General features: G+C 42.2%; 1 protein-coding gene and 1 long non-coding RNA gene across 15 annotated transcripts in view; one reads left to right on the forward strand and one right to left on the reverse strand.

The window, feature by feature from the left end:
• LOC118388049 (cAMP-specific 3',5'-cyclic phosphodiesterase 4D-like) overlaps positions 1-23,171 on the forward strand; it is a 469,033-nt gene that overhangs the window by 432,180 nt on the left and 13,682 nt on the right. For all 12 annotated transcript variants that reach the window (XR_008142771.1, XM_052525216.1, XM_052525217.1 and 9 more), the window contains 3 exons: positions 15,179-15,277; positions 15,449-15,613; positions 15,991-16,090. Coding sequence is in view for 11 of the 12 variants with exons in the window: in XM_052525216.1 (XP_052381176.1) it covers positions 15,179-15,277; positions 15,449-15,613; positions 15,991-16,090 (364 nt within the window). In the remaining variant the exon portion in view is untranslated. The remainder of the gene's footprint in view (positions 1-15,178; positions 15,278-15,448; positions 15,614-15,990; positions 16,091-23,171) is intronic.
• On the reverse strand, positions 7-14,312 carry LOC127931735 (uncharacterized). Of its 3 annotated transcripts, XR_008142780.1 has the most exons (6): positions 9,225-14,312; positions 6,419-6,745; positions 3,171-4,283; positions 2,691-3,090; positions 1,251-1,570; positions 7-1,170 (listed from the first exon to the last, which is right to left on the reverse strand). It is a non-coding gene; the product is annotated as an uncharacterized LOC127931735 (long non-coding RNA). The 3 variants fall into 3 exon arrangements; XR_008142778.1 differs by lacking the exon at positions 6,419-6,745 and having other exon boundaries at positions 7-930; positions 9,043-14,312; XR_008142779.1 differs by lacking the exon at positions 6,419-6,745 and having other exon boundaries at positions 7-1,290; positions 9,043-14,312.

Genomic DNA, 23,171 nt, shown 5'->3' on the forward strand with positions numbered 1-23,171 from the left:
GTGAAGGAGCTTTTTGACTTTATATTGACATTTTAGTCATTTAACAGTTGCTCTTAGCTTCTCTTAGCAAGAGTGTATTCCAGGAAGGTTAAACAAACGTGTACGAGAGCAGTCTGATCATCATGGCACGCTTTTGTTGAATAGAGTAAATACTATAGTAAATGATTTATCTGATATTAACTTAGGAATTACTGCTGTTGTGCCCTTGAGCAAGGGACTTAACCTCTACATAGCTACATAATCCCTAGCTGGGCTTTTATCTGGACTTTTCCCAAGGTGAAGAGAAGCCTGACCCCGGGCCTCTTCATTGTATGCTGTTTTTATTATTATTCTAGTCGTTATCCCACTGATCCTTGTTGATAGTACTGTCCCGCACCGTCGTAGCTAGCTAGACGTTGACGCCAGAGCTAGACCATGTTCTCGTGCTTATTAACCTTCTAGCACTCATCACCAATCAGATTTAGGCTGAAACTGATTTGATCAAGTTTGACGTAGTAGATGTCCCACACAGTGATGAGGACTACATTGGTTCTATTGAGATCCAGGAAATAGGATGCCTTAAAGTGTCACCTCTGTAATGTTACACCAATAGGATGCCTTAAAGGGTCACCTCTGTAATGTTACACCAATAGGATGCCTTAAAGGGTCACCTCTGTAATGTTACACCAATAGGATGCCTTAAAGGGTCACCTCTGTAATGTTACACCAATAGGATGCCTTAAAGGGTCACCTCTGTAATGTTACACCAATAGGATGCCTTAAAGGGTCCCCTCTGTAATGTTACACCAATAGGATGCCTTAAAGGGTCCCCTCTGTAATGTTACACCAATAGGATGCCTTAAAGGGTCACCTCTGTAATGTTACACCAATAGGATGCCTTAAAGGGTCACCTCTGTAATGTTACACCAATAGGATGCCTTAAAGGGTCCCCTCTGTAATGTTACACCAATAGGATGCCTTAAAGGGTCCCCTCTGTAATGTTACACCAATAGGATGCCTTAAAGGGTCCCCTCTGTAATGTTACACCAATAGGATGCCTTAAAGTGTCAACTCTGTAATGTTACACCAATAGGATGCCTTAAAGGGTCACCTCTGTAATGTTACACCAATAGGATGCCTTAAAGGGTCACCTCTGTAATGTTACACCAATAGGATGCCTTAAAGGGTCCCCTCTGTAATGTTACACCAATAGGATGCCTTAAAGGGTCCCCTCTGTAATGTTACACCAATAGGATGCCTTAAAGGGTCACCTCTGTAATGTTACACCAATAGGATGCCTTAAAGTGTCACCTCTGTAATGTTACACCAATAGGATGCCTTAAAGGGTCCCCTCTGTAATGTTACACCAATAGGATGCCTTAAAGGGTCACCTCTGTAATGTTACACCAATAGGATGCCTTAAAGGGTCACCTCTGTAATGTTACACCAATAGGATGCCTTAAAGGGTCACCTCTGTAATGTTACACCAATAGGATGCCTTAAAGGGTCCCCTCTGTAATGTTACACCAATAGGATGCCTTAAAGGGTCACCTCTGTAATGTTACACCAATAGGATGCCTTAAAGTGTCACCTCTGTAATGTTACACCAATAGGATGCCTTAAAGGGTCCCCTCTGTAATGTTACACCAATAGGATGCCTTAAAGTGTCACCTCTGTAATGTTACACCAATAGGATGCCTTAAAGGGTCCCCTCTGTAATGTTACACCAATAGGATGCCTTAAAGGGTCACCTCTGTAATGTTACACCAATAGGATGCCTTAAAGTGTCACCTCTGTAATGTTACACCAATAGGATGCCTTAAAGGGTCACCTCTGTAATGTTACACCAATAGGATGCCTTAAAGGGTCCCCTCTGTAATGTTACACCAATAGGATGCCTTAAAGGGTCACCTCTGTAATGTTACACAAATAGGATGCCTTAAAGTGTCACCTCTGTAATGTTACACCAATAGGATGCCTTAAAGGGTCCCCTCTGTAATGTTACACCAATAGGATGCCTTAAAGGGTCACCTCTGTAATGTTACACCAATAGGATGCCTTAAAGGGTCACCTCTGTAATGTTACACCAATAGGATGCCTTAAAGGGTCACCTCTGTAATGTTACACCAGTAGGATGCCTTAAAGGGTCCCCTCTGTAATGTTACACCAATAGGATGCCTTAAAGGGTCACCTCTGTAATGTTACACCAATAGGATGCCTTAAAGTGTCACCTCTGTAATGTTACACCAATAGGATGCCTTAAAGGGTCCCCTCTGTAATGTTACAACAATAGGATGCCTTAAAGGGTCACCTCTGTAATGTTACACCAATAGGATGCCTTAAAGGGTCACCTCTGTAATGTTACACCAATAGGATGCCTTAAAGGGTCCCCTCTGTAATGTTACACCAATAGGATGCCTTAAAGGGTCATCTCTGTAATGTTACACCAATAGGATGCCTTAAAGGGTCACCTCTGTAATGTTACACCAATAGGATGCCTTAAAGGGTCACCTCTGTAATGTTACACCAATAGGATGCCTTAAAGGGTCCCCTCTGTAATGTTACACCAATAGGATGCCTTAAAGTGTCACCTCTGTAATGTTACACCAATAGGATGCCTTAAAGGGTCCCCTCTGTAATGTTACACCAATAGGATGCCTTAAAGGGTCACCTCTGTAATGTTACACCAATAGGATGCCTTAAAGGGTCACCTCTGTAATGTTACACCAATAGGATGCCTTAAAGGGTCACCTCTGTAATGTTACACCAATAGGATGCCTTAAAGGGTCCCCTCTGTAATGTTACACCAATAGGATGCCTTAAAGGGTCACCTCTGTAATGTTACACCAATAGGATGCCTTAAAGGGTCACCTCTGTAATGTTACACCAATAGGATGCCTTAAAGGGTCACCTCTGTAATGTTACACCAATAGGATGCCTTAAAGGGTCACCTCTGTAATGTTACACCAATAGGATGCCTTAAAGGGTCACCTCTGTAATGTTACACCAATAGGATGCCTTAAAGGGTCACCTCTGTAATGTTACACCAATAGGATGCCTTAAAGTGTCACCTCTGTAATGTTACACCAATAGGATGCCTTAAAGGGTCACCTCTGTAATGTTACACCAATAGGATGCCTTAAAGGGTCCCCTCTGTAATGTTACACCAATAGGATGCCTTAAAGTGTCACCTCTGTAATGTTACACCAATAGGATGCCTTAAAGTGTCACCTCTGTAATGTTACACCAATAGGATGCCTTAAAGGGTCACCTCTGTAATGTTACACCAATAGGATGCCTTAAAGGGTCACCTCTGTAATGTTACACCAATAGGATGCCTTAAAGGGTCACCTCTGTAATGTTACACCAATAGGATGCCTTAAAGGGTCACCTCTGTAATGTTACACCAATAGGATGCCTTAAAGGGTCCCCTCTGTAATGTTACACCAATAGGATGCCTTAAAGTGTCACCTCTGTAATGTTACACCAATAGGATGCCTTAAAGGGTCCCCTCTGTAATGTTACACCAATAGGATGCCTTAAAGGGTCACCTCTGTAATGTTACACCAATAGGATGCCTTAAAGGGTCACCTCTGTAATGTTACACCAATAGGATGCCTTAAAGGGTCACCTCTGTAATGTTACACCACTGTGGTTTGCTGATTGGCTCAAGGGCCAATATTAAGATGAGACTGGCTTTAGTTTTTTGTCCCTTGGTTGTCAGTTGTCAGACTGTTAGACCTCAGTTGTCAGACTGTTAGATCTCAGTTGTCAGACTGTTAGATCTCAGTTGTCAGACTGTTAGATCTCAGTTGTCAGACTGTTAGACCTCAGTTGTCAGACTGTTAGATCTCAGTTGTCAGACTGTTAGACCTCAGTTGTCAGACTGTTAGATCTCAGTTGTCAGTTGTCAGACTGTTAGACCTCAGTTGTCAGACTGTTAGATCTCAGTTGTCAGTTGTCAGACTGTTAGACCTCAGTTGTCAGACTGTTAGATCTCAGTTGTCAGACTGTTAGATCTCAGTTGTCAGACTGTTAGATCTCAGTTGTCAGACTGTTAGACCTCAGTTGTCAGACTGTTAGATCTCAGTTGTCAGACTGTTAGACCTCAGTTGTCAGACTGTTAGATCTCAGTTGTCAGTTGTCAGACTGTTAGACCTCAGTTGTCAGACTGTTAGATCTCAGTTGTCAGACTGTTAGATCTCAATTGTCAGTTGTCAGACTGTTAGATGTCAGTTGTCAGACTGTTAGACCTCAGTTGTCAGACTGTTAGATCTCAGTTGTCAGTTGTCAGACTGTTAGACCTCAGTTGTCAGACTGTTAGATCTCAGTTGTCAGTTGTCAGACTGTTAGACCTCAGTTGTCAGACGTCAGGCTGTTAGACCTCAGTTGTCAGACTGTTAGATCTCAGTTGTCAGACTGTTAGACCTCAGTTGTCAGACGTCAGGCTGTTAGATCTCAGTTGTCAGACTGTTAGATCTCAGTTGTCAGACTGTTAGATCTCAGTTGTCAGACTGTTAGACCTCAGTTGTCAGACTGTTAGATCTCAGTTGTCAGACTGTTAGACCTCAGTTGTCAGACTGTTAGATCTCAGTTGTCAGTTGTCAGACTGTTAGACCTCAGTTGTCAGACTGTTAGACCTCAGTTGTCCGACTGTTAGATCTCAGTTGTCAGTTGCCAGACTGTTAGACCTCAGTTGTCAGCTGTCAGACTGTTAGACCTCAGTTGTCAGTTGTCAGTTGTCAGACTGTTAGACCTCAGTTGTCAGTTGTCAAACTGTTAGACCTCAGTTGTCAGTTGTCAGTTGTCAGACTGTTAGACCTCAGTTGTCAGACTGTTAGATCTCAGTTGTCAGTTGTCAGACTGTTAGACCTCAGTTGTCAGACTGTTAGACCTCAGTTGTCCGACTGTTAGATCTCAGTTGTCAGTTGCCAGACTGTTAGACCTCAGTTGTCAGCTGTCACCGTTGTGACCGTTCTAATAACAGCTCACTGACACTGGCGTTGCCTATCAACTTCGCTGGATGAGGTTGTCAAATGGAGTGATTTCAAATGGAGAAAAAAAAAGCCTGCAAATCTGGATATGGAGTATGTGATAGAGCAGTAATGAGTCAACCCAATACTCCGGCAAAGTGGAACTCAAGGATTCTGGACTGTTGCATTGATAGGAGAGTCTGTTTGTGTGGTACCTTCTGTTCAATGTGCCTAGCCTGTCAGATGGCTGAGAGGTATGGTGAATGCTTCTGTCTCCCCTGCTGCTAACAACTATGATGATGATGCGCACATCAATGAGAGAGATACAACATCCCGGGCAGCTTAATTGATGACTGGGCAGTGTACATGTTCTGTGGGCCCTGTGCTCTATGTCAGATGGCAAGAGAGATGAAACACCAGCTGTGTTGAGATTGAAAGGCAATCAATCCATTTGAGTTTTGGGGGTCTGTGCATACCTAATAAAAGAAGAAGAAAAACATTGATGGATTTATATTACATACAGTATCTGATGAATTCCAATTGAATAAGTCATGCATGGAATTTAGAATTGTAAGTCGCTCTGGATAAGAGCGTCTGCTAAATGACTTAAATGTAAATGTAAATGTCAGACTGTTAGACCTCAGTTGTCAGTTGTCAGTTGTCAGACTGTTAGAGCTCAGTTGTCAGTTGTCAAACTGTTAGACCTCAGTTGTCAGTTGTCAGTTGTCAGACTGTTAGACCTCAGTTGTCAGTTGTCAGACTGTTAGACCTCAGTTGTCAGACTGTTAGACCTCAGTTGTTAGACTGTTAGATCTCAATTGTCAGTTGTCAGACTGTTAGATCTCAGTTGTCAGACTGTTAGACCTCAGTTGTCAGACTGTTAGATATCAGTTGTCAGTTGTCACTATTAGACCTCAGTTGTCAGATCTCAGTTTTCAGTTGTCAGACTGTTAGTTGTCAGTTGTCAGACTGTTAGACCTCAGTTGTCAGTTGTCAGACTGTTAGATCTCAGTTGTCAGTTGTCAGACTGTTAGACCTCAGTTGTCAGTTGTCAGACTGTTAGATCTCAGTTGTCAGTTGCCAGACTGTTAGACCTCAGTTGTCAGTTGTCAGACTGTTAGACCTCAGTTGTCAGTTGTCAGACTGTTAGACCTCAGTTTTCAGTTGTCAGTTGTCAGACTGTTAGATCTCAGTTGTCAGTTGTCACTGTTAGACCTCAGTTGTCAGTTGTCAGACTGTTAGACCTCAGTTTTCAGTTGTCAGACTGTTAGACCTCAGTTGTCAGACTGTTAGACCTCAGTTTTCAGTTGTCACTGTTAGACCTCAGTTGTCAGACTGTTAGACCTCAGTTGTCAGACTGTTAGATCTCAGTTTTCAGTTGTCAGACTGTTAGTTGTCAGTTGTCAGACTGTTAGATCTCAGTTTTCAGTTGTCACTGTTAGACCTCAGTTGTCAGACTGTTAGACCTCAGTTGTCAGACTGTTAGATCTCAGTTTTCAGTTGTCAGACTGTTAGTTGTCAGTTGTCAGACTGTTAGACCTCAGTTGTCAGTTGTCAGACTGTTAGATCTCAGTTGTCAGTTGTCAGACTGTTCGACCTCAGTTGTCAGTTGTCAGACTGTTAGTTGTCAGTTGTCAGACTGTTAGACCTCAGTTGTCAGTTGCCAGACTGTTAGACCTCAGTTGTCAGTTGCCAGACTGTTAGACCTCAGTTGTCAGTTGTCAGACTGTTAGACCTCAGTTGTCAGTTGTCAGACTGTTAGACCTCAGTTGTCAGTTGTCAGACTGTTAGACCTCAGTTGTCAGTTGCCAGACTGTTAGACCTCAGTTGTCAGACTGTTAGATCTCAGTTGTCAGACTGTTAGATCTCAATTGTCAGTTGTCAGACTGTTAGATCTCAGTTGTCAGTTGTCAGACTGTTAGACCTCAGTTGTCAGACTGTTAGATCTCAGTTGTCAGTTGTCAGACTGTTAGACCTCAGTTGTCAGACTGTTAGATCTCAGTTGTCAGTTGTCAGACTGTTAGACCTCAGTTGTCAGACGTCAGGCTGTTAGACCTCAGTTGTCAGACTGTTAGATCTCAGTTGTCAGTTGTCAGACTGTTAGACCTCAGTTGTCAGGCGTCAGGCTGTTAGATCTCAGTTGTCAGACTGTTAGATCTCAGTTGTCAGACTGTTAGACCTCAGTTGTCAGACTGTTAGATCTCAGTTGTCAGACTGTTAGACCTCAGTTGTCAGACTGTTAGATCTCAGTTGTCAGTTGTCAGACTGTTAGACCTCAGTTGTCAGACTGTTAGACCTCAGTTGTCCGACTGTTAGATCTCAGTTGTCAGTTGCCAGACTGTTAGACCTCAGTTGTCAGCTGTCAGACTGTTAGACCCTCAGTTGTCAGTTGTCAGACTGTTAGACCTCAGTTGTCAGTTGTCAAACTGTTAGACCTCAGTTGTCAGTTGTCAGTTGTCAGACTGTTAGACCTCAGTTGTCAGACTGTTAGATCTCAGTTGTCAGTTGTCAGACTGTTAGACCTCAGTTGTCAGACTGTTAGACCTCAGTTGTCCGACTGTTAGATCTCAGTTGTCAGTTGCCAGACTGTTAGACCTCAGTTGTCAGCTGTCACCGTTGTGACCGTTCTAATAACAGCTCACTGACACTGGCGTTGCCTATCAACTTCGCTGGATGAGGTTGTCAAATGGAGTGATTTCAAATGGAGAAAAAAAAAGCCTGCAAATCTGGATATGGAGTATGTGATAGAGCAGTAATGAGTCAACCCAATACTCCGGCAAAGTGGAACTCAAGGATTCTGGACTGTTGCATTGATAGGAGAGTCTGTTTGTGTGGTACCTTCTGTTCAATGTGCCTAGCCTGTCAGATGGCTGAGAGGTATGGTGAATGCTTCTGTCTCCCCCTGCTGCTAACAACTATGATGATGATGCGCACATCAATGAGAGAGATACAACATCCCGGGCAGCTTAATTGATGACTGGGCAGTGTACATGTTCTGTGGGCCCTGTGCTCTATGTCAGATGGCAAGAGAGATGAAACACCAGCTGTGTTGAGATTGAAAGGCAATCAATCCATTTGAGTTTTGGGGGTCTGTGCATACCTAATAAAAGAAGAAGAAAAACATTGATGGATTTATATTACATACAGTATCTGATGAATTCCAATTGAATAAGTCATGCATGGAATTTAGAATTGTAAGTCGCTCTGGATAAGAGCGTCTGCTAAATGACTTAAATGTAAATGTAAATGTCAGACTGTTAGACCTCAGTTGTCAGTTGTCAGTTGTCAGACTGTTAGACCTCAGTTGTCAGTTGTCAAACTGTTAGACCTCAGTTGTCAGTTGTCAGTTGTCAGACTGTTAGACCTCAGTTGTCAGTTGTCAGACTGTTAGACCTCAGTTGTCAGACTGTTAGACCTCAGTTGTTAGACTGTTAGATCTCAATTGTCAGTTGTCAGACTGTTAGATCTCAGTTGTCAGACTGTTAGACCTCAGTTGTCAGACTGTTAGATATCAGTTGTCAGTTGTCACTATTAGACCTCAGTTGTCAGATCTCAGTTTTCAGTTGTCAGACTGTTAGTTGTCAGTTGTCAGACTGTTAGACCTCAGTTGTCAGTTGTCAGACTGTTAGATCTCAGTTGTCAGTTGTCAGACTGTTAGACCTCAGTTGTCAGTTGTCAGACTGTTAGATCTCAGTTGTCAGTTGCCAGACTGTTAGACCTCAGTTGTCAGTTGTCAGACTGTTAGACCTCAGTTGTCAGTTGTCAGACTGTTAGACCTCAGTTTTCAGTTGTCAGTTGTCAGACTGTTAGATCTCAGTTGTCAGTTGTCACTGTTAGACCTCAGTTGTCAGTTGTCAGACTGTTAGACCTCAGTTTTCAGTTGTCAGACTGTTAGACCTCAGTTGTCAGACTGTTAGACCTCAGTTTTCAGTTGTCACTGTTAGACCTCAGTTGTCAGACTGTTAGACCTCAGTTGTCAGACTGTTAGATCTCAGTTTTCAGTTGTCAGACTGTTAGTTGTCAGTTGTCAGACTGTTAGATCTCAGTTTTCAGTTGTCACTGTTAGACCTCAGTTGTCAGACTGTTAGACCTCAGTTGTCAGACTGTTAGATCTCAGTTTTCAGTTGTCAGACTGTTAGTTGTCAGTTGTCAGACTGTTAGACCTCAGTTGTCAGTTGTCAGACTGTTAGATCTCAGTTGTCAGTTGTCAGACTGTTCGACCTCAGTTGTCAGTTGTCAGACTGTTAGTTGTCAGTTGTCAGACTGTTAGACCTCAGTTGTCAGTTGCCAGACTGTTAGACCTCAGTTGTCAGTTGCCAGACTGTTAGACCTCAGTTGTCAGTTGTCAGACTGTTAGACCTCAGTTGTCAGTTGTCAGACTGTTAGACCTCAGTTGTCAGTTGTCAGACTGTTAGACCTCAGTTGTCAGTTGCCAGACTGTTAGACCTCAGTTGTCAGACTGTTAGATCTCAGTTGTCAGACTGTTAGATCTCAATTGTCAGTTGTCAGACTGTTAGATCTCAGTTGTCAGTTGTCAGACTGTTAGACCTCAGTTGTCAGACTGTTAGATCTCAGTTGTCAGTTGTCAGACTGTTAGACCTCAGTTGTCAGACTGTTAGATCTCAGTTGTCAGTTGTCAGACTGTTAGACCTCAGTTGTCAGACGTCAGGCTGTTAGACCTCAGTTGTCAGACTGTTAGATCTCAGTTGTCAGTTGTCAGACTGTTAGACCTCAGTTGTCAGACGTCAGGCTGTTAGATCTCAGTTGTCAGACTGTTAGATCTCAGTTGTCAGACTGTTAGACCTCAGTTGTCAGACTGTTAGATCTCAGTTGTCAGACTGTTAGACCTCAGTTGTCAGACTGTTAGATCTCAGTTGTCAGTTGTCAGACTGTTAGACCTCAGTTGTCAGACTGTTAGACCTCAGTTGTCCGACTGTTAGATCTCAGTTGTCAGTTGCCAGACTGTTAGACCTCAGTTGTCAGCTGTCAGACTGTTAGACCTCAGTTGTCAGTTGTCAGACTGTTAGACCTCAGTTGTCAGTTGTCAAACTGTTAGACCTCAGTTGTCAGTTGTCAGTTGTCAGACTGTTAGACCTCAGTTGTCAGACTGTTAGATCTCAGTTGTCAGTTGTCAGACTGTTAGACCTCAGTTGTCAGACTGTTAGACCTCAGTTGTCCGACTGTTAGATCTCAGTTGTCAGTTGCCAGACTGTTAGACCTCAGTTGTCAGCTGTCACCGTTGTGACCGTTCTAATAACAGCTCACTGACACTGGCGTTGCCTATCAACTTCGCTGGATGAGGTTGTCAAATGGAGTGATTTCAAATGGAGAAAAAAAAGCCTGCAAATCTGGATATGGAGTATGTGATAGAGCAGTAATGAGTCAACCCAATACTCCGGCAAAGTGGAACTCAAGGATTCTGGACTGTTGCATTGATAGGAGAGTCTGTTTGTGTGGTACCTTCTGTTCAATGTGCCTAGCCTGTCAGATGGCTGAGAGGTATGGTGAATGCTTCTGTCTCCCCCTGCTGCTAACAACTATGATGATGATGCGCACATCAATGAGAGAGAGATACAACATCCCGGGCAGCTTAATTGATGACTGGGCAGTGTACATGTTCTGTGGGCCCTGTGCTCTATGTCAGATGGCAAGAGAGATGAAACACCAGCTGTGTTGAGATTGAAAGGCAATCAATCCATTTGAGTTTTGGGGGTCTGTGCATACCTAATAAAAGAAGAAGAAAAACATTGATGGATTTATATTACATACAGTATCTGATGAATTCCAATTGAATAAGTCATGCATGGAATTTAGAATTGTAAGTCGCTCTGGATAAGAGCGTCTGCTAAATGACTTAAATGTAAATGTAAATGTCAGACTGTTAGACCTCAGTTGTCAGTTGTCAGTTGTCAGACTGTTAGACCTCAGTTGTCAGTTGTCAAACTGTTAGACCTCAGTTGTCAGTTGTCAGTTGTCAGACTGTTAGACCTCAGTTGTCAGTTGTCAGACTGTTAGACCTCAGTTGTCAGACTGTTAGACCTCAGTTGTTAGACTGTTAGATCTCAATTGTCAGTTGTCAGACTGTTAGATCTCAGTTGTCAGACTGTTAGACCTCAGTTGTCAGACTGTTAGATATCAGTTGTCAGTTGTCACTATTAGACCTCAGTTGTCAGATCTCAGTTTTCAGTTGTCAGACTGTTAGTTGTCAGTTGTCAGACTGTTAGACCTCAGTTGTCAGTTGTCAGACTGTTAGATCTCAGTTGTCAGTTGTCAGACTGTTAGACCTCAGTTGTCAGTTGTCAGACTGTTAGATCTCAGTTGTCAGTTGCCAGACTGTTAGACCTCAGTTGTCAGTTGTCAGACTGTTAGACCTCAGTTGTCAGTTGTCAGACTGTTAGACCTCAGTTTTCAGTTGTCAGTTGTCAGACTGTTAGATCTCAGTTGTCAGTTGTCACTGTTAGACCTCAGTTGTCAGTTGTCAGACTGTTAGACCTCAGTTTTCAGTTGTCAGACTGTTAGACCTCAGTTGTCAGACTGTTAGACCTCAGTTTTCAGTTGTCAGACTGTTAGACCTCAGTTGTCAGACTGTTAGATCTCAGTTTTCAGTTGTCACTGTTAGACCTCAGTTGTCAGACTGTTAGACCTCAGTTGCCAGACTGTTAGATCTCAGTTTTCAGTTGTCAGACTGTTAGTTGTCAGTTGTCAGACTGTTAGACCTCAGTTGTCAGTTGTCAGACTGTTAGATCTCAGTTGTCAGTTGTCAGACTGTTCGACCTCAGTTGTCAGTTGTCAGACTGTTAGTTGTCAGTTGTCAGACTGTTAGACCTCAGTTGTCAGTTGCCAGACTGTTAGACCTCAGTTGTCAGTTGCCAGACTGTTAGACCTCAGTTGTCAGTTGTCAGACTGTTAGACCTCAGTTGTCAGTTGTCAGACTGTTAGACCTCAGTTGTCAGTTGTCAGACTGTTAGACCTCAGTTGTCAGTTGCCAGACTGTTAGACCTCAGTTGTCAGTTGCCAGACTGTTAGACCTCAGTTGTCAGTTGTCAGACTGTTAGACCTCAGTTGTCAGTTGTCAGTTGCCAGACTGTTAGACCTCAGTTGTCAGTTGTCAGACTGTTAGACCTCAGTTGTCAGTTGTCAGTTGTCAGACTGTTTGATCTCAGTTGTCAGACTGTTCGAAAGACCTTGTCTCATACATCTTTACGTTATTTATCCCCAGACAGTGAAGATTTACCTACAATGCCGTTTCGATTGAATTCCATCTTATGCCTGATATAATTTATGGAAAATTTGTATTTTATTTAACCCGGGAAGATGACTGAGAACACATTCTCATTTACAGAAACGACCTGTGGAATTGATACCGGGGAGAGGAGGGGGGATGAATTAGCCAATTGTAAACTGTGACCATGATGGTATGCGGGCCAGATTGGGAATTTAGCCAGAATCAAATCAAATCAAATCAAATTTATTTATATAGCCCTTCGTACATCAGCTGATATCTCAAAGTGCTGTACAGAAACCCAGCCTAAAACCCCAAATAGCAAGCAATGAAGGTGCAGAAGCACGGTGGCTAGGAAAAACTCCCTAGAAAGGCCAAAACCTAGGAAGAAACCTAGAGAGGAACCAGGCTATGTGGGGTGGCCAGTCCTCTTCTGGCTGTGCCGGGTGGAGATTATAACAGAACATGGCCAAGATGTTCAAATGTTCATAAATGACCAGCATGGTCGAATAATAACAAGGCAGAACAGTTTAAACTGGAGCAGCAGCACAGTCAGGTGGACCGGGGACAGCAAGGAGTCATCATGTCAGGTAGTCCTGGGGCACGGTCCTAGGGCTCAGGTCCTCCGAGAGAGAGAAAGAAAGAGAGAATTAGAGAGAGCATATGTGGGGTGGCCCGTCCTCTTCTTGCTGTGCCGGGTGGAGATTATAACAGAACATGGCCAAGATGTTCAAATGTTCATAAATGACCAGCATGGTCGAATAATAACAAGGCAGAACAGTTTAAACTGGAGCAGCAGCACAGTCAGGTGGACCGGGGACAGCAAGGAGTCATCATGTCAGGTAGTCCTGGGGCATGGTCCTAGGGCTCAGGTCAGTTGAAACTGGAGCAGCAGCATGGCCAGGTGGACTGGGGACAGCAAGGAGTCATCATGTCAGGTAGTCCTGGGGCATGGTCCTAGGGCTCAGGTCCTCTGAGAGAGAGAAAGAAAGAAGGAGAGAATTAGAGAACGCACACTTAGATTCACACAGGACACCGAATAGGACAGGAGAAGTACTCCAGATATAACAAACTGACCCTAGCCCCCCGACACAAACTACTGGAGCACAAATACTGGAGGCTGAGACAGGAGGGGACAGGAGACACTGTGGCCCCATCCGAGGACACCCCCAGAACACTGGGGTTAAGTGCAATGGTATCTTTAGTGACCACAGAGTCAGGACACCCGTTTAACATCCTATTCAAAAGACGACACCGTACACAGGCCAATGTCCCCAATCGCTGCAATGGGGCATTGGGATATTTTTTGCATACTCACCAGATATATCACAATTTTTTCAACAACAAAAAATGCCACCTTTATTTAACTATGGATTGTCAGTTAAGGACAGATTCTTACTTTCAATGACAGCCTAGGAACACTGGGTTAACTGCCTTGTGCAGGGGCAGAATGACAGATTTTTACTTTGTCAGCTCTGGGATTTGATCTTGCAACCTTTCGGTTACTAGTCCAACACTCTAACCACTGGGCTACCTGCCGCACCATTGAGCATGTTTGGGATGCTCTGGATTGATGGCATGTTCCAGTTCCCAACAATTTCCAGCAACTTCGCACAGCCATTGAAGATGAGTGGGACAACATTCCACAGGCCACAATCAACAGCCTGATCAACTCTATGTGAAGGAGATGTGTCGCACTGCATGAGGCGGTTACACCAGATCCTGATTGGTTTTCTGATTCACGCCCTTACCTTTTCTGTTAGGGATGACGCAGAATGTAATCCCAGTGCAGGAACATCAATCAGTGGAAATTTCAGAGCGCCACCTATAGTTTTCGATAAAACTCAAACTTTCATTAAAACACACATGCAAGGTACTGAATTAAAGCTACACTCGTTGTGAATCTAGCCACCAAGTCAGATTTGTAAAATGCTTTTCGGCGAAAGCATGAGAAGCTATTATCTGATAGCATGCACCCCACAAAATACCAGAAGTCACCTAAACAACAGATTTTGCGGTAGCCGGCGCTACACAAAAGGCAGAAATAAATTATAAAACATTAATTACCTTTGACGAGCTTCTCTGTTGGCACTCCTATATGTCCCATAAACATCACAATTGGGTATTTTTCCCGATTAAATCCGTCATTGTATACCTAAAATGTCATTTCATGAAGACCGGTCTGATCCAGGAAAATTCCGCTTTACAAGACGCAACGTCACTTTTTAAAATTACAAAAGTTGCCTATAAACTTTTACAAATCACTTCAAACTACTTTTATAAACCAACTTTAGGTATTAAGAAACGTTAATAATCTATCAAATTGATCACAGGGCGATCTGTATTCGATAGCAGCAAGTATTGAAATCAACCTCCATGTTTTCACTTTCATATCATCCTGCGGTGAGCCCCAAGACAGGAAGTGCCTATACATCCTCTAACCAAGGATAAAGCAGCCATAAAATGCCAGTACTGGCGACATCCTGTGGAAGCTGTAGGCATTGTAATGGAATCCTCGTTTTTTTCTGTCGCCTTAGACAATACATTGACTGGCGGATGAATATTTTTTGTGTGTTTTTGGTGAACAGTTTTCCCTGGGATTTTTACTCCTAAACACATTCTGTTATAGCCACAGACACGATTTAACCAGTTTTAGACTTCAGACTTCAGAGTGTTTTCTATACACACATACTTATCATATGCATATACTATATTCCTGGCATGAGTAGCAGGACGTTGAAATGTTGCGCGATTTTTTACAAAAAGCTGCGAAAATTCGCATCATCCCTAACAGGGATCTGTATTCCCAATTGTGAAATCCATAAATTAGGGCCTAATGAATTTATTTTAATTAACTGATTTCCTTATGTGAACTGTAACATCTTTGAAATGGTTGCATGTTGCGTTTATATTTGTGTTCAGTATATATATACTGTATACTGTCTCCTATGATGTGTTTGGGTGAAAGTGGTGTGTGTAAAATGGCCTTGATGTCTGATTTCAGGAGCTTGAGGACCTCAATAAATGGGGCCTTAATCTTTTTAAAGTCACCGAGCTTTCAGGAAACCGGCCTTTAACAGTCATGATGTACACAATTTTCCAGGTGAGGACGTTTATACAATTATAAAAAAAACTTTATAAAAACTGTTGTTTTACCTTGCTGGAATTTATACAGCTAACTATGTTTGTGTGCGTCCGTGAATGTATGTGTGAATAGCAGTTCGTTATTGTAACCTCAGGTTTTGACAGTGTCACATTTTTCTCTCATTTTCAGGAAAGAGATTTATTAAAAACATTCAAAATACCATTAGACACCTTTATAACCTACCTGATGACTCTAGAAGACCATTACCACGGCGATGTAGCCTATCACAATAACATCCATGCTGCTGATGTCACCCAGTCCACTCACGTGCTGCTGTCCACGCCTGCTCTCGAGGTAGGGGAATGTACCATCTCCGTTGCTTTATGGGGGAATCTTTGTTGGGAGGATTTGATACAGTGCTGTTAGCATGGCCCCCTCTTTTTACATTTTAGCTCATGTTTTGTTAATAATGTGACTTTTAAACATACACTAATGATATTAGTTTTTATATTTGTCTTGTTTAAAACTGGCTGTAAACGTAGCCTGAGTTGTGTTCATTAGGGAAGGCAATATAAAATGCTTTTAAACATTTTGCAACGGACAACAAAAATGACATGTTCCTGGTGCTGACAAATAGTGAGGTTATACCGTGAGATTGTATGAAACTTTTTTGTCCCATTTCTGTTCTGAAGTGCTGCTCATGTAGATTGTTCCACCTATTTTCTTCACAGGCTGTGTTCACAGACCTGGAAATCCTAGCTGCCATCTTTGCCAGTGCTATTCACGACGTCGACCACCCTGGGGTTTCCAACCAGTTTCTCATCAGCACCAGTGAGTGGCCTTTCCAATGTTATGATTTGTCTCCCTTCAGTTCCGTGCTGTTTCTTTTATCACAATGTATATACTTTATCATAATGTATATCCTTTATCATAATGTATATGGCTGTTTTAACATGAGCTTCTCTCTTCTGGGTTTACACACATAGTGAGAAAGGTTTGCTGCTGACACACTGGCGCATTTCATAAACTCTCTTTTAATCCCCCCCCATATAATACACATAATACATGGAGTACATGGAATACATGTAATGCACATAATACATTGAATACATATAATACACATAACACATGGAATTCATATAATACATATTACATATAATACACTGAATATATGGAATACATATAATACATGTGATACATGGAATACACATCATCCATGGAATACACGGAATACATGGAATCCCTGGAATACAAGGAATACATGGAATACATATAATACATATTACATATAATACACTGAATATATGGAATACATATAATACATGTGATACATGGAATACATGGAATACACAAAATACACAAAATACATGGAATACACATTATACACATAAAACATGGAATACTACATATAATCATGGAATACATATAGTACATGGAATACATATAGTACATGGAATACATATAATACACATACTACATGGAATACATATAATACATGGAATACATATAGTACATGGAATACATATAATACATGGAATAAATATAGTACATGGAATACATGGAATACATATAATACAAATACTACATGGAATACATATAATACATGGAATACGTATAGTACATGGAATACATATAATACATATAGTACATGGAATACATATAATACATGGGACACGTATAATACATGGAATACATATAATACACATACTACATGGAATGCATATAATACATATAATACATGGAATACATATAGTACATGGAATGCATATAATACATGGAATACATATAGTACATATAATACATGGAATACATATAGTACATATAATACATGGAATACATATAGTATAATATAGTATAATATATGGACTACATATAGTACACATAATACATATAATACATGGAATACATATAGTACATGGAATACATATAATACATATAGTACATGGAATATATATAATACGTATAATACATGGAATACATATAGTACATATAATACATATAATACATGGAATATCAAATGAAATGAAATCAAATGTATTTATATAGCCCTTCGTACATCAGCTGATATCTCAAAGTGCTGTACAGAAACTCAGCCTTAAACCCCAAACAGCAAGCAATGCAGGTGTAGAAGCACGGTGGCTAGGAAAAACTCACTAGAAAGGCCAAAACCTAGGAAGAAACCTAGAGAGGAACCAGGCTATGTGGGGTGGCCAGTCCACTTCTGGCTGTGCCGAGTGGAGATTATAACAGAACATGGCCAAGATGTTCAAATGTTCATAAATGACCAGCAGGGTCGAATAATAATAAGGCAGAACAGTTGAAACTGGAGCAGCAGCACAGCCAGGAGGACTGGGGACAGCAAGGAGTCATCATGTCAGGAAGTCCTGGGGCATGGTCCTAGGGCTCAGGTCCTCCGAGAGAAAGAAAGAGAGAAGGAGAGAATTAGAATAGAATACCGAATAGGACAGGAGAAGTACTCCAGATATAACAAACTGACCCTTGCCCCCCGACACAAACTACTGCAGCATAATGAATACATATAATACATATAATACACATACTACATGGAATACATATAGTACATATAATACATATAATACATGGAATACATATAGTACATATCATACATATAATACATGGAATACATATAGTACATGGAATACATATAATACATATAATACATGGAATACATGTAATACATTGAATACATATAGTACATATAATACATATAATAAATATAATACATGGAATACATATAGTACATATAATACATGTAATACATGGAATACATGGACGACATATAATACATATAATACATGGAATACGTATAGTACATATACATATAGTACATATAATACATGGACTTCATGAAATACATGGACTACATATACTACATATAGTACATGGAATATATATAATACATATAATACATGGAATACATATAATACATGGATTACATATCATACATGGAATACATATTGTACCTATACTACATATAATCCACATACAACATGGAATACATATAATGCATGGAATACATGGACTACATGGAATACATGGACTACATATAATACATATAGTACATGGAATATATATAATACATATAATACATGGAATACATATAATACCTGGAATACATATAGTACATATAATACATTGGACACATATAATACATGGAATACATATAATACACGGAACACATATAATACATGGAATACATGGAATACATATAGTACATAGAATGCATATAATACATGGAATACATATAGTACATATAATACATGGAATACATACAGTATAATATAGTATAATATATGGACTACATATAGTACACATAATACATAATACATATAATACATGGAATACATATAGTACATATAATACATATAATACATGGAATATCAAATGAAATCAAATCAAATGTATTTATATAGCCCTTCGTACATCAGCTGATATCTCAAAGTGCTGTACAGAAACTCAGCCTTAAACCCCAAACAGCAAGCAATGCAGGTGTAGAAGCACAGTGGCTAGGAAAAACTCACTAGAAAGGCCAAAACCTAGGAAGAAACCTAGAGAGGAACCAGGCTATGTGGGGTGGCCAGTCCACTTCTGGCTGTGCCGGGTGGAGATTATAACAGAACATGGCCAAGATGTTCAAATGTTCATAAATGACCAGCAGGGTCGAATAATAATAAGGCAGAACAGTTGAAACTGGAGCAGCAGCACAGCCAGGAGGACTGGGGACAGCAAGGAGTCATCATGTCAGGAAGTCCTGGGGCATGGCCCTAGGGCTCAGGTCCTCCGAGAGAAAGAAAGATAGAAGGAGAGAATTAGAATACATATAGTACATGGAATACATATAATACATGGAATACATATAATACATGGAATACATATAATACATGGAATACATATAATACATGGAATACATATAGTACATATAATAAATATAATACATGGAATACATGGACTTCATGGACTACATATAATACATATAGTACATGGAATATATATAATACATATAATACATGGAATACGTATAGTACATATAATACATGGAATACATATAGTACATATAATACACATACTACATGGAATACATATAATACATGTAATACATGGACTTCATGGACTACATATAATACATATAGTACATGGAATATATATAATACATATAATACATGGAATACATATAATACATGGATTACATATCATACATGGAATACATATAGTACCCATACTACATATAATCCACATACTACATGGAATACATATAATGCATGGAATACATGGACTACATGGAATACATGGACTACATATAATACATATAGTACATGGAATATATATAACACATATAATACATGGAATACATATAATACATTGAATACATATAGTACATATAATACATATAATACATAGAATGCATGGAATACATGGACAACATGGAATACATGGACTACATATAATACATATAGTACATGGAATACATATAATACATCAAATTCATGGAATACATGGACTACATGGAATACATGGAATACATATAATACATATAATACATGGAATACATATAGTACATGGAATACATATAATACATGGAATACATATAATACATATAATACATGGACTACATATAATACATGTGTAACGGCGTTCTTCGTTTGTAAAAAGAGAGTCGGACCGAAATGCAGCGTGGTTGTTACTCGTGTTCTTTAATGAAGAAAGCGATACATGAAATAACTATTACAAAATACAAAACAACAAACGGAACGTGAAACCTAATACAGCCTATCTGGTGAAACTACACAGAGACAGGAACAATCACCCACGAAATACACAGCGAAACCCAGGCTACCTAAATACGGTTCCCAATCAGAGACAACGAGAATCACCTGACTCTGATTGAGAACCGCCTCAGGCAGCCAAGCCTAAGCAACACCCCTACTCAGCCGTAATCCCAATAATACAAAAACCCCAATACGAACCACAACATATAAACCCATGTCACACCCTGGCCTGATCAAACATATAACGAAAACACAAAATACAATGACCAAGGCGTGACAGAACCCCCCTAAGGTGCGGACTCCCGGACGCACCTCAAAACCATAGGGAGGGTCCGGGTGGGCATCTGTCCATGGTGGCGGTTCCGACTCGGGACGTGGACCCCACTCCATTAATGTCCTAGTTCCTCCCCTTCGCGTCCTGGGATAATCCACCCTCGCCGCCGACCATGGCCTAATAGTCCTCACCCAGAACCCCACAGAACTGAGGAACAGCTCGTGACTGAGGGGCATCTCGGGACTGAGGGACAGCTCGGGACTGAGGGGCAGCTCGGGACTGAGGGGCAGCTCGGGACTGAGGGGCAGCTCGGGACTGAGGGGCAGCTCGGGACTGAGGCAGCTCGGGGCTGAGGGGCAGCCCGGAACTGAGGGGCAGCCCGGAACTGAGGGGCAGCCCGGAACTGAGGGGAAGCCAGTACTGAGAGAAAGCCCAGTACTGAGAGAAAGCCCAGTACTGAGAGGAAGCCCAGTACTGAGAGAAAGCCCAGTACTGAGAGAAAGCCCAGTACTGAGAGGAAGCCCAGTACTGAGAGGAAGCCCAGTACTGAGATGAAGCTCAGGCAGGTAGTAGGCTCCGGTAGATCCTGGCTGGCTGGCGGATCTGGAAGATTCTGGTTGAGTAGCAGATCTGGAAGAGACTGGTTGACTGGCAGATCTGGAAGAGACTGGTTGACTGGCAGATCTGGAAGAGACTGGTTGACTGGCAGATCTGGAAGAGACTGGTTGACTGGCAGATCTGGAAGAGACTGGTTGACTGGCAGATCTGGAAGAGACTGGTTGACTGGCAGATCTGGAAGAGACTGGTTGACGGGCAGATCTGGAAGAGACTGGTTGACTGGCAGATCTGGAAGAGACTGGTTGACTGGCAGATCTGGAAGAATCTGGTTGACTGGCAGATCTAGAAGATCATGGCTGACTGGCGGATCTAGCTGCTCTATGCAGACTGACAGCTCCTTGCAGACTGACAGCTCTTTGCAGACTGACAGCTCTGGCTGCTTCATGCAGACTGACAGCTCTGGCTGCTTCATGCAGACTGACAGCTCTGGCTGCTTCAAACAGACTGACAGCTTTGACTGCTCCATGCAGGCTGACAGCTCTGGCTGCCTTATGCAGACGGACAGCTCTGACTGCTCCATGCAGGCTGACAGCACCCTGCAGACTGGTAGCTCCTTGCAGACTGACAGCTCCTTGCAGACTGGCAGCTCCTTGCAGACTGGCAGCTCTTTGCAGACTGACAGCTCTGGCTGCGTCATGCAGGCTGACAGCTCTGACTGCTCCATGCAGGCTGACAGCACCCTGCAGACTGGCAGCTCTTTGCAGACTGACAGCTCTTTGCAGACTGACAGCTCTGGCTGCTTCATGCAGACTGACAGCACCTTGCAGACTGACAGCTCCCTGCATACTGGCAGCTCAGGCTGCTCCGAACAGGCAGGAGGCTCCAGCAGCGCTGTAGAGGAGGAAGGCTCTGATAGCGCTGAACAGGCGGGAGACTCCGACAGCGCAGGAGGGAAGGAAGGCTCTGATAGCTCTGAACAGACAGGAGACTCCAGTAGCGCAGGAGGGAAGGAAGGCTCTGGCTGTGCTGAACAGGCGAGTGACTCCGACAGCGCAGGAGGGAAGGAAGGCTCTGGCTGTGCTGAACAGGCGAGGCGCACAGAAGGCCTGGTGCGTGGTGCTGGAACTGGTGCTACAGGATTGAGGACGCGGGGAGCTGCTACCGGAGGACTGGTGTGTGGAGGTGGCTCTGGATAGACCGGACCGTGCAGGCGCACTGGAGCTCTTGAGCACCGAGCCTGCCCGAGCTTACCTGGCTCGATGCCCACTCTAGCCCGGCCAATACGAAGGGCTGGTATGAACCGCACCGGGCTATGCACCCGCACTGGAAACACCGTGCGCTCCATAGCATAACACGGTGTCTGCCCGGTCTCTCTAGCCCACCGGTAAGCACAGGGAGTTTGCGCAGGTCTCCTACCTGGCATAGCCATACTCCCTTTTAGCCCCCCTCCAATAATTTTTTTGGGCTGCTTTTCGGGCTTCCATCCGCATCGCTGTGCTGCCTCCTCATACCAGCGCCTCTCCGCTTTAGCCGCCTCTAGTTCCTCCTTGGGGCGGCGATATTCACCAGGCTGAGCCCAGGGTCCTTTTCCATCCAGTTCTTCCTCCCATGTCCAATTCTCCAAGTGGTGCAGCCTCTCCCACTGCAACTGCTCTTCACGATTCACAGGGAGAGTTGGCTCAGGTCTGACTCCTGACTCAGCCACTCTCTCTCCGAGCCCTCCCCCAATAAATATTTGGGGGTGACTTTCGGTTTTCGCTCTGCGCCGCCGTGTCTTTTTTTCCGACTCCAGGCTACCTAAATACGGTTCCCAATCAGAGACAACGAGAATCACCTGACTCTGATTGAGAACCGCCTCAGGCAGCCAAGCCTAAGCAACAACCCTACTCAGCCTTAATCCCAATAATACAAAAACCCCAATACGAACCACAACATATAAACCCATGTCACACCCTGGCCTGACCAAACATATAACGAAAACACAAAATACAATGACCAAGGCGTGACAACATGGAATACATATAATACATATAATACATGGAATACATATAGTACATGGAATACATATAATACATGGAATACTTATAGTACATGGAATACATATAATACATAGAATACATGGAATACATATAGTACATGGAATACATATAATACATATAATACATGGAATACATATAGTACATGGAATACATATAATACATAGAATACATATAATACATAGAATACATGGAATACATATAATACATGGAATACATATAATACATATAATACATAGAATACATGGAATACATAT

Source organism: Oncorhynchus keta, chromosome 9 (assembly GCF_023373465.1).
Source record: "Oncorhynchus keta strain PuntledgeMale-10-30-2019 chromosome 9, Oket_V2, whole genome shotgun sequence".
Classification (NCBI taxonomy): Eukaryota; Metazoa; Chordata; class Actinopteri; order Salmoniformes; family Salmonidae; genus Oncorhynchus; species Oncorhynchus keta.